Source organism: Nanorana parkeri, unplaced genomic scaffold, assembly GCF_000935625.1.
Source record: "Nanorana parkeri isolate BGI_ZX_2015 unplaced genomic scaffold, ASM93562v1 scaffold991, whole genome shotgun sequence".
NCBI classification, from domain to species: Eukaryota; Metazoa; Chordata; class Amphibia; order Anura; family Dicroglossidae; genus Nanorana; species Nanorana parkeri.
This window is the reverse complement of record NW_017307259.1, coordinates 323,273-335,951: the sequence shown is the minus strand read 5'-3', so window position 1 is coordinate 335,951 and position 12,679 is coordinate 323,273. Positions and strand designations below refer to the sequence as shown.

The 12,679-nt window shown below is 49.0% G+C and overlaps 1 protein-coding gene across 1 annotated transcript in view; it reads right to left on the bottom strand.

The window, feature by feature from the left end:
- The window catches only part of MCOLN1 (mucolipin 1), a 31,066-nt gene extending 25,448 nt beyond the window's left edge, over positions 1-5,618 (bottom strand). Inside the window, exon 1 of the mRNA XM_018566954.1 lies at positions 5,496-5,618. Within this exon, the coding sequence (XP_018422456.1) occupies positions 5,496-5,553 (58 nt within the window). The 5' untranslated portion in view covers positions 5,554-5,618. The remainder of the gene's footprint in view (positions 1-5,495) is intronic.
- Between the last annotated feature and the right edge of the window lie 7,061 nt (positions 5,619-12,679).

Genomic DNA, 12,679 nt, shown 5'->3' with positions numbered 1-12,679 from the left:
GGGAGCCCAATATATAAAAAGATATCCAGAGACCCGGGGGGGGGGGGGATTTAGCCGCATACAGACATTTACACATTATAAAGCCATCTCGTGGCATGATAAAATACTTGGAAGACATTCAAGTGATTTGTTTTACTGGATTCTAGTAAATTTTCTTTGATCCATTCATATCCGCGTGTGACCCGGCAGACTCCCTTTTTCAGAGGGACTGGCTGCCACAAAAGCTGGATGAACTCTGGGATGAGCGGATATTGTCCTCATACAAGGGTCATGCGTGTTCTTCCTGAATCTCGGTGAGCTTTATATATTTCTCCCAGACCTGTGCCGTAATCCAGTGTGAGACTTCCTACAAAAAAGACCGGTCACTGCTGCTCTCTCCTTATGCAGGGTGACTGGTCTGGTCTCCGCCCCCTCCTGTAATAGAGACTGGTCACTGGTGCTCTGTCTTGTGCAGGGTGACTGGTCCTGTCTCTGCCCCCTCCTGTAATAAAGACCGGTCACTGCTGCTCTCTCGTTGTGCAGGGTGACTGGTCTGGTCTCCGCCCCCCCCTCCTGTAATACAGACTGGTCACTGTTGCCCTCTCGTTGTGCAGGGTGACTGGTCTGGTCTCCGCCCCCTTCTGTGATAAAGACCAGTCACTGCTGCTCTCTCTCCCCTTGTGCAGGGTGACTGGTCTGGTCTCCGCCCCCCCTCCTGTAATACAGAACGTCACTGCTACTCTCTCCTTGTGTAGGATGACTGGTCTCGTCTCCGCCCCCTCCTGTAATAAAGACCGCTCACTGCTGCTCTCTCTCCTTCGGGAGGATGATTGGTAGGGGTACACAATTACCGAGTACTTGTACTTGCCCAAATGCTCCGATAACGGAACTTACGGTGAGAGGGATATTCCCTCTGACCGGCAGTGACGCGAGGGACCATGGAGCCTGCTTTCCGGCCAATCAGGAAAGCGTGGGCGGTGAGTCATTACACGGCCAGGAAGCCGGCTCTATTCTCACTTGTCACCAGGGAGCCGGCTTCCCGGCCAATCAGGAATGCGGGTAATGGCTTGCGGTCCTGCTTCCTGAGTGGCCAGGAAGCTGGGGGCAAGTAAACAGGGACTTGCTGTGTTCTCCCCCCTCGAGCGAACAGTTTGTGTTAGACGCAGCCCCCGTGCCAGGAAGGTAACAGCCCCGGTATTTCAGCGTGATTTCAAAGCACAGCCTCTAGGCACAGACATATGGCGGCTCCCGGTACACAGGTTGGGAAGCACAAACTGGATCTAGGTAGCCCATTCTGATAACTGGGCTACCTAGATCCAACCTGCAACGCACCATAATGATGTGAATGGGCCCCAACAGAAGCATTTCCTGAACACGAGTGCTAGATGGCAGCTTGCTCCCTCCAGACTGTGTACTGTAGACGCCAGCTGCATCATTACTGAGAAGCAGATGGCAGCACAGCTAACCAACGTGCGGCCATTCCAGTCCTGCCGGCCAATCTGCAGCCAACACAGGCTGCAAATAACCAATGTACACATGAATATGTATGTAGCCTACATTACTAGGTCAGTCTACAATGAAAAGACTTTCCATGAGTCATGTTACTTTAAAACGCTGAAAGGGGAACTTGCAGTTACAGAATGAGATCTGGATTGCACGAGCTTATGAATGATAGCTAGAAGAGCAAATAGAAAACATAGCAGCCTCAGTGTCTCCGTTCTGTTACTGGTCTGGAAATGAAGTAATACACCCAACAATAGCAATGATAGGTGTCAGACTTCTGTTCATAAAACATCCAGTGATGTCGTATCTTCCCAACCTTAGCCATGCTAAAGAAGGTGCCACCCAGCAATGTCTCATCTCCCTGACCTTAGCCATGCTACAGAATGTGCCACCCAGTAAGGTCGTATCTCCCCGAGCTTAGCCATGCTACAGAAGGTGGCACCCAGCGACGTCGTATCTCCCCAACCTTAGCCATGCTACAGAAGGTGGAACTCAGTGAGGTCGTATCTCCCCGACCTTAGCCATGCTACAGAAGGTGGCACCCAGTGAAGTATCTCCCAGACCTTAGCCACACTACATAAGGTGGCAGCCAGCAATGTAATATCTCCCTAACCTTAGCCATGCTTCAGAAGGTGGCACACAGGTTGTATCTCCCTGAGCCACCTTCTGTAGCATGGCTAAGGTCAGGGACATACGACCTCACTGGGTGGCACCTTCTGTAGCATGGCTAAGGTCGGCGAGATACGACCTCACTGAGTTATGATTTTTAGAAGCATTGTATTTGCTCTTCATTAGCTTAGTTACTGTAACGAAGTTAACGCTACAGAGGTGGCAAGCGTACGAGCTACAGAAACTTGCTGATGAAATATCCTCACAGCTGACACAATGGGTTTATTATCAGGGATCTGCACACAGCACATAACTTAGAAAAAGAGAACAAGGCGGCCGCTGCCTGAGAAAAGGAGCACATGACAATCGTGGTGAAAACCCTCCAAGAAAAATACGAGGGCGATAGTCCTCTGAACCATGGGACGCTTACACCAAGATGCCTTTCTCCTTCCATCGGAGCCCCACAATTATTTGTGGTGGGGCCACTTCTGAGCAACCGCATGCACTATGTTTAGGAAGTTAGGGTTGTGTCACAACTGAGAAGAAAATAAAATTTAAAAAAAGGCGCAAGGGAACCCTGTGACGGACTGAACCATCACCAGGGCTGCTGGAGGAGCCTGAGGGCTAGCCTCCTTCCTACAGACCACGGACCTAGAGCTGCAGAGATTTATTACCCCGGAGAACATTGTGTGCTGTGTGTGTTTCCAGTTTAATATTTCATCCAGAGAGAGAACTTGTCACTATTTGCCTTGGTGTGAACCATTCTTCTAAAGGCAGCAGGCTGTCTGGAGTGACCATTGTTTGCAATGATGGGATTAAGCTCCTCTCTGATTAAGGACATTCATCCCAAAGAGTGTCTGTGCTTAAAACACTTCTATTGCGGCACCTAGCTGTCTGGGGGAGGGGACACACTGAACTCTAATCTGATCCGGTGAGGTATAAACTCGGGGCGCTTCCTTCAATAAAGTCAGATCTTGGTTTCCACCTCAACATTGGTGTTGGCTCTGTCCAATAATTAGGAGGTTTGGGCTGATGACACTGGGATTCGGGTTCCAGCGGAGAGGAAGCTGATTTCTGACGGAGGTACCCAGTCGGGGTACCAGGCGGTCCGTCACAAACCCGAGAGAGGAAAAGCAAAAAAAGGCGCAGGTGAAACCGAGAGAGGAAAAGCAAAAAAAAAGGAGCAGGGGAACCCGAGAGAGGAAAAGCAAAGGCGCAGGGGAACCCGAGAGAGGAAAAGCAAAAAGGTGCAGGGGAACCCGAGAGAGGAAAAGCAAAAAGGTGCAGGGGAACCCGAGAGAGGAAATGCAAAAAGGTGCAGGGGAACCCGAGAGAGGAAATGCAAAAAAGGCGCAGGGGAACCCGAGAGAGGAAAAGCAAAAAGGCGCAGGGGAACCCGAGAGAGGAAAAGCTGCAGAATGAGAGAAAAGGCAGAACGGAAAAGAAAAAAACCCAAGATGCCACAGGGTCACTCAAGAGGTCTCAACACAAACTGGCAGCAGGTTGAAGCACTAAGAAGGGGTGACCACCAAACCCCCAGAACTCTATGTAAACTGTCCACTCCTACACAGACGGGTGTCACACATTTACAATGAAAGCAGAGAGCCAACAACCCCAAATACAGGTAGAAGCAAGGAACAATGTGACGCACAAGGCAGGAATGGGTTTCACTCCACATCCGCAGATCTATAAACCAGGAACACCAGACAGATAATTCCTCATAATAAACAAAAAGGTGAGGGGGGAAACCGGCAATAAGCCAAAAATAAAACGGATTACCTTGATTGGTAATCCAGACAATACTAGAAGCCCCCACACTGATATCAAGAAAAAGAATTTGGGATATACCCAGTAAAATACAAGTCCACCACAGATTGCTGTCCCCATGAGGTCCTCATAGAAGGGTCACCTACAGCTGGACTCAATACCTTTCACCATCTCGTGGAGTCACGAGGCGGCCCAACTAAGTACTGATGGGGTGCTCATAATAATCTGGCCACTCGGTGTATAAGATATAATGGAGTAAAAGAAAGATATTACATTCAGAGTCTGACGCTGCATCTCCAGGAGGAAATACTAGCGAGAAAAAAAGATCTTACGAAGAGCATTTTAAATCAGAACGCTCATGCTTTCATTGTGCCTCAGGAAAGGGTCTGACTGGATACTGGAGATCTCTTTAGCCCGTGTCCACAGCCGTCCAAATCTAATAACGGCTTTAATGAGCCGCGGGACCCTTCAGATTATCAACGGCGTACTTTGAACATATGATTAAGTAGATTGAAGACCCGAGTACAGACTGTAGACGTAAGGAGACCATGTCATCCCCTCAGTGGAAAACACGCGCACTCTTATTATACAGAATACTTCCGTTCCTGTAATTGCCACTTTTATAAGATATTACTCAAGAGTCCAACTGTAGAGTCCACGCTGTTCATGCAGAATAATGATATAAGTACGGCCCTTGTTAGAAGTAAAGCTTTTCCTTCTTCAGTTATCCTGCTTGATGAGGTGGACCCCACTAGTTGGGTGCAGGAATCAGGGCGATCTGAGGGGTGAAGGTACGGCAATCGAGGCGATCTGAGGGGTGCAGGTGCGGCAATCGGGGCGATCTGAGGGGTGAAGGTGCGGGATTCGGGGCGGCTGATCTGAGGGGTGAAGGTGCGGGATTCGGGGCGGCTGATCTGAGGGGTGAAGGTGCGGGATTCGGGACAACTGATCTGAGGGGTGAAGGTGCGGGGTTTGGGGCAACTCATCTGAGGGGTGAAGGTGCGGGATTCGGGGCAGCTGATCTGAGGGGTGAAGGTGCGTCAATCGGGGCAACTTATCTGAGGGGTGAAGGTGCGGGATTCGGGGCAGCTGATCTGAGGGGTGAAGGTGCGTCAATCAGGGCAACTGATCTGAGGGGTGAAGGTGCGGGATTTGGGTCTGATCTTCTCAAATTTTACCTTTTGCAGCCCCCAGGGTCCCGTGTGTATGAGCCCTTAGGGGCAAATTTATAAAGCAGTGAATCTGACTTTCACTACGGTCATTAAATAACCATGCACCTTGCATATTCACCTGCAGTGAAGGTTTGGTTGAATGTCAGTTTTACAGCTCAATGTGGGAACATCTAATCTAGACATACACTTTAAAAATGCAGATTGCAATGTCTCTCAGTTACATGGAGAGGAGGATGACCATGACCCGCTGTCAGTCCGGGTGCAGCCAGTCCTCCTGGGATCAGCTGCTTCAAAGCATCCTCCATGCAGACAGAAGGCGATCCCTGAGTTGGGACTTAGCCGGTGAATGTATGGATCTGCAGGTGTGTTCTAGGCAGAGCAGCTGGTCAACACATGACCAGAGCCCAGGTATAGGAGATCATATGGAAGGAGGACCCGGCGGCCGGGGAGGGTCACAACTACTACCTGCCGATGGCTTGGTGCTTTCACTCAGGCTGCGGCTCCGGTGCATGGAGCCCATCATGTCTGTCCGTCCCTCCGCTGTGTCCTCCGCTGCTCCCGGGTTCTCCGTCCCATCAGTACCTCACACAGCCCCGCACAGAGTCCTCTTCGCGTCCCGTCAGCTGACCTGCTTTTTGGCTGATCATATGACCACACCCAGGCACCGCCCACTAGCGGCGGAGTCACCAAGCCACTGCCGTAAAACCACGCCCCCTCATCTCTGCGCTCGTTCTTTATTGGTTGCCATTGATGCGTCATAGCTGAGCTCTTCATGTGTGGGGGAATCATAACAAAGCCGCAGCGCATGTGTCAATGCGCACATGCGCAGATGAGGGAACTTTAGCAGAGTTGTGTCCTGAAAATGAATCTAAAAAACAAATATTCATACACAGAGCTACAAAATAGGGATATCATTCCCTTAGTAAAAAACAGCCAATCACAGGCCGGGAAAATTATAAAAGAACAGTATTTTTGGTTGCATATGATTGGATGATGGATGTCAGCTGATCGTCACCTCATTGGATTAGCTCAGGCTCCAGTCACACCTAGGTGACAATGTTTTCCTGCGTAGTATGGGCATTTTTGCGCACGTACATTAAAGTCACGCGTTTTTGTGAGTAGAGTACAATGGGTTGATGTGAATGGACACGCGGACGCAGAAGAATAATTGCAATGCGCGTTTTCACATTGCACATTCAACCCTTTCGCTGCCACCGACGTATGTCATTCAGCGGCGGCAGCGGGCCCCTTTAAACAGACTCTGTTTACAATTGTAGAGCCGACTGTCGACTTTAAAATGGACGCGATTCCAACAGCTCAGCTGCCACCATATCGCATCCGGGGGGCGGTAAAGTAGGGTTGCCACCTTTTCTTCAAGTGAAACCCGAACACTCTAGCGCCGCGTGTGACAATTTTTTTGTGTGAAGAATATAGAGGAGAGGCAGCCAGGGGAGGGAGTAAGGAGACTGTCTATAGAGGACTACAAATCCCAGCAATACATTATACAGCAATCCAAAATCATATGCAGCCACATACTTCTGTGTTAATCTGGGTTGGCGCCCAGATGTCTCCAAGTCAGGGATCCCAACCTGAAAGAAACAATTTCAGGGAGGTGCCCTTCTCATTTCAGGGAGGTGCCCTCTGCCCCCCTCCAATCCGTGGTAGGGGGGGGAGCACCCCCCTGAAACGATGGCAGATAGCAAGGAAGCTTTTTTTTTGTATTCTAGCAGCTGCTGCCCTCAGAATAATATTTTTTTTAAAACAGCATAGGAATGAATAGCTTGATTTCTATTGGCCATTTCAATTTGCAATATCCAATAGCAAGCTGGCTATTGCACCCTCCCTCTGCTGCTGTCAATCACTAGAAGGGGACCTGATGGAGAACTTCAGGTCCCCCTCTGCTGATTGACAGCAGCAGTGGGCGGGTGCAATAGCTATTGCAAAGTGAGATAGCGAATAGGAATCTAGCTATGCATTCCTAGGCTGGTTTTCTTTTTTTTTCTGACTGACGGTACCCCGATGTCAGAAAAAAAACAGAGCAGGGAAAGGTTAACTCTGCTCGATCGAGCAGAGTAAACCTTTCCGGGAGAAAGTGTTTCTCTCCCGGGTGGCCGGGAGCCGCTATCCAATAGCGGGAGACTCCCGGAGCGTCCGGGAGAGTTGGGATGTCTGCCAAGTGCATTTGTGCAGGCTCTCAAATGGATGTGTGGCTCTACGGTGGGCTGTGCGCACTCTCAGGTGGGCTATGCGGCTCTCACGTGAGCTGTGTGCTTCTCAGATGAGCTGTGCGCCTCTCAGGTGGGCTATGTGACTCTCAGGTGGGCTGTGTGACTCTCAGGTGGGCTGGGCACCTCTCAGGTGGGCTGTGCACCTCTCAGGTGGGCTGTGCGCCTCTCAGGTGGACTGTGTGCCTCTCAGGTGGGCTGTCTGGGCTATGGTGTCCCACCAGGGGTCCACAGGCGGGCAGCACGGTGTCAGGGAGCCAGGGGAGGCTGTGACGGACTGAACCGTCACCAGGGCTGCTGGAGGAGCCTGAGGGCTAGCCTCCTTCCTACAGACCACGGACCTAGAGCTGCAGAGATTTATTACCCCGGAGAACATTGTGTGCTGTGTGTGTTTCCAGTTTAATATTTCATCCAGAGAGAGAACTTGTCACTATTTGCCTTGATGTGAACCATTCTTCTAAAGGCAGCATGCTGTCTGGAGTGACCATTGTTTGCAATGATGGGATTAAGCTCTTCTCTGATTAAGGACATTCATCCCAAAGAGTGTCTGTGCTTAAAAGATTCCTAATGCGGCACCTAGCTGTCTGGGGGAAAGGGGGGGGAGACACTGCACTCTAATCTGATCCTGTCAGGTATAAACTCTGGGCGCTTCCTTTAATAAAGCAGATCTTGGTTTCCACCTCAACATTGGTGTTGTATAATGATTGAGTGGGTTAGCGTTCTGTCCTAATATATTGGTTCTGTCCAATAATTAGGAGGTTTGGGCTGAGGACACTGGAATTCGGGTTCCAGCGGAGAGGAAGCTGATTTACGGACGGAGGTACCCAGTCGGGGTACCAGGCGGTCCATCACAGAGGCGGTTAAGGCAATGACAGATGCAGCTGCAGAGGTCCCTGGTAAGCGCTATCTCGGCAGCTCAGAGGAAGATCTGGTTTCAGGCAGATGGGGCTACCCGAGATTGCATTTGTCGGGGACCTCGGCAGCTGCATCTGTCAGAAAATTAAAATTGTGGTGTCCGGGTGTCCTCTGCCTGGACATCCAGACACAAGACTCCACAAACAGACTGTCCGGGTGAAAACTGGAAGCGCCCGCCCCACCTTCCCCTCCCCCCCCCTGCCTGACACCCCTGGCATGTCGGGTGTCAGTGGGAAGCCAGGGAGGAGACCAGCGAACATCCGTTCACCGATCTCCTCCCCACTGTATGGGACCGGGAGCGACACTAATTTCATCACCTCCGGTCCCTCAGCTGTCATTACTCGGCTCCAGAAGCTGAGCAATAAGTTATTGGAGTGCGATCAGCGCTTCAATAGCTTATTTAAAGTAGAAAGGTGACACTGGGGGGTCTTTTGGAGTCCCTGTCACCACCTGTGTGCTATAACATAGAGGGCTTGTAAGCCCCCCTATGTGATAGCAATGGATGGACCTTCCACTAGGATCTTTAACTCTTGGCGCTAATGGCTGCCAGCTGAACAATCCACTTGCTGTTGCACACTCAAAGTTTTCAACAGTTTATCACAGTTTTTAACGCAGACTTGAGGGGCTGCTCATCCAAGGCTCTGGGGCTCCCACCACGTACATAGAAAACAAAAGGGAACAGAGCGCCACCTCCGTGTGTAAAATCGTTTATTACAATAAATAAAACAAGGGATAAAAGTACTCACAAACAAACGTTTTCATCAGGCTTTAACAACAAACAAGAGGCCACACTGTCTATTAACCCAACATGGTATCGCCCCGACTATGTAACAAAGTGGCCTCCGGTCACATCACCGTCCACCGGCCCCAGTCAGCCAAGATGGACGCGTTTCAGGGGCAAGCACCCTTCATCAGAATCATCGTGTGGCCTCTCGTTTGTTGTTAAGCCTGATGAAAACGTTTGTTTGTGAGTACTTTCATCCCTTGTTTTATTTATTGTACTAAACGATTTTACACACGGAGGTGGCGCTCTGTTCCCTTTTGTTTTCCACTAGGATCTGTACGCCTTGCTAGAAGTCATAGTAGGATCATAGTATAATAACTGATAATCAGCATGGATTTAGGAAGGATCGTTCTTGCCAGACCAACCTGCTGACCTTTTACGAAGAGGTAAGTAGAGATCTGGAGGGGGGGAGGCCGGTGGACGTAGTATATCTGGACTTTGCCAAAGCATTTGATACGGTGCCACATAAACGCTTGTTATACAAGCTGAGGGCTATGGGCATAGATGAATTAGTGTGCACGTGGATAGAAAACTGGCTACAAGAACGTGCGCAAAGAGTATCAGTTAACAGCACCTTCTCAGACTGGGCCGAGGTCATGAGTGGCGTACCCCAGGGTTCGGTGCTGGGTCCCATGCCTTTTAACCTATTTATCAATGATATAGGGGAGGGAGTAAGAAGTCATATCTCAGTGTTTGCTGATGATACGAAAATTGGGAGGGTAGTAGACTCGGATTTAGACATTGTAACATTACAGGAGGACCTGGAGAAAATCGGGGAGTGGGCAACTGTATGGCAGATGAAGTTCAATGTCGATAAATGTACGGTAATGCACCTTGGAGTTAAAAATAGGCAAATGGACTATATACTTATGGGTGCGCCACTAGGGAAGACGTAAACAGAGAAGGATTTGGGGGTCATTATAGACCGCAGACTGAAGAACCACTCGCAGTGCCAGACTGCTGTAAATAAAGCTAGCAGGGTCTTGTCTTGCATTAAGAAGGGAATGTCTTGCAGGGACAAATCTATGATTTTTCCACTTTATAGATCACTGGTTCTGCCACATCTGGAGTATGTGGTCCAGTTTTGGTCACCAATACTCAGAAAAGATGTCCTTGAGCTGGAAAAAGTCCAGAGGAGGGCAACCAAACTCATTAAGGGGTTCGAGGATCTGAACTATGAAACAAGGTTGTTAAAATTAAATATGTTCTCTTTGGAGGTTAGGAGATTAAGGGGGGGACATGATTTCCATGTATAAACTATTCAAGGGTGACAGCAAACTCAGTAACAAACTTTTTACGGTCAGCTCTGTAACAAAGACCAGAGGGCACCACCAAAAATTGGTGGAAAAAAAATTTCACCACACAGGGCGCAAGGGGTTCTTCACAGTTAGAGCGCTTAAGGTCTGGAACTCGCTGCCACAGGAAGTGATTTCAGCAAAGAGTGTGGAATCATTCAAGAGACTCCTGGACGAGTTCCACGGAGACCATAATATACAGGGGTACAGGTATTGCTAAGAGAAAAATCACACATGGACACATTTACATGCACACACCAGCTCATAAATACATACACGCAATAGGTTGGACTTGATGGACTTATGTCTTTATTCAACCTCAAATACTATGTAACTATGTAACTATGTAAGTGATTATACTATATTACCAGCATTTTGGGGTATTCCAGCATATCTATCTACCACCACTATTCCAAGTTCTACAATAAAAGGTTAACCCCTTCGTGACGGGAGACGTACGCTGTACGTCCCGGCACTTTGTGCCTATATGACTGGCCACGTACACTGTACGTGACGAGTTATATCAGGCTCTGTAATGCCGGTAACTGCTGATTCTCAGCGGTTACCAGTCATTAATGAATGACCCCCTTAAAGGCACAGAGATGCACAAGGGATCCCGCACATCCCAATGGCAGCTGAGACCCCCCATGCATCACTGCACCAAAACAGTCAAGCAAAACAGATGACAAACGCACTCATCAATTCGTCGTGACTGTTTTGGTGCAGTGATGCATGGGGGGTCTCAGCTGCCATTGGGATGTGCTGGATCCCTTGTGCATCTCTGTGCCTTTAAGGGGGTTGGGCTTCCTCCTGACAAACCTGCACCCAATTTTATCTTTTGCCCCATGTGCTCCAAGATGGAGACTCTCATAGTGTGTAGAGTTAGGACCGCACTATAAGAGGTGCCTTGGCGCGGCTGTGCGGCTTTCACATTTTCTGCAGAAGACGTGTATCCAAACCTCTGTTATTAACCTTAGTGTGAGACAAGTTTTTTTTACATGCTGGCTGATGAGTGTGCTGGGAAACTTTTGTCAGTCACGCAGCTGGGCAGATCCCGGCACAATTGTCGGAATCCGCTTCAGCTGTGGCGTCTCAGTATACTGCGGCGTCTCAGTATACCGCGAGCTACAGCTCGCGGTATACTAAGCCTAGGGTGACGGGAGGACGCTAGTTTGTGTCCTCCCGTTTCCCTAAGGAGAACTATGGGGAAAAGCCTTAACCCCATAGTTCTCCTTTAACACTGTCCTGGCAGGGATGTGTAGTCTGGTAAGGTAAGAGTGGGAGTGGGAGACTGAGCTCCAGTTGCTCTCACTGTTATATCACTGTTTCTTGTCACTATTGCCCACCTATTTTGACAATTGCCTGTTTGATGCCCGTGTATGGTCATGATTGCTCGCTTTTTTGTCTGTGTATTGTAATGATTGCTGATTTGCTGCCTATGAATTGTCATGAATGCTCACTTGTTGCCCATGTAGTGTCATGGTTATCCATTTGTTGCAGCCATCTTTTTATGGTTTCCCATTTCTTTGTCTGTGCATTGTCACAATTGCCCATTTGTTGCCCATGTATTATCACAATTGATCATTTGCTGCCCGTGTATGGTAATGATTGATAATTTCTTGCCTGTGTATTGTCATGGTTGCCCATTTGTTGCCTCCATCTTGTTATGGTTGCCCATGTGTTGCCCGCACATTGTCACAATTGTCCATGTGTTGCCTATGTATTGTTACAGTTGCCCATTTGTTGCCCATGTATTGTCACAATTGAACGTTTCCTGCCTGTGTATGGTCTCAATAGCTTGTTTTTTTGCCTATGAATTGTCATGATTGCCCACTTGTTGCCCCATCTTTTTTATGGTCGCTCATTTGTTGCCCATGAATTGTCACAATTGCCCAATTGTTGTCCATGCATAGTCACAACTTCCCGTTTGCTGCCCCGTATATGGTCACGATAGCTCATTTCTTGCCTGTGTATTGTCATGATTGCTGGTTTGCTGCCTGTGAATTGTCATGATTGCCCACTCGTTGCCCATGTCTTGTTATGGTTGCCTATTTGTTGCCCATGCATTGTCATTGTTTCCTGTTTGTTCCCTGAATACTGTCCACAATTGTCATCCATTTGTTGCCCATGTAAGCTAACAATTACGTGTTTGCAGCCCAGGTATTGTAAGGGAATGCTGCTTTTTACTCTTCATATTGTTTGTTTAGAGCAGTGCTTCTTAAAGTGTGGGTCGCGACCCCATATGGGGTCCCGCAAGTGAACAGGGGGGTCGTGATCTGAGTCCCCAGCCAGGACCGCCATTAGGGGGTATGGCTGGTACTTGTGTGAGGGGCCCAGGCGGCCGAGGAGGTCTGGGCTCCAAGTTAGATTGTTTTATTTCAGTTTAATGTATAATTTGCAGTGTAGTGTATATTTTTAAGGTCACGCCCC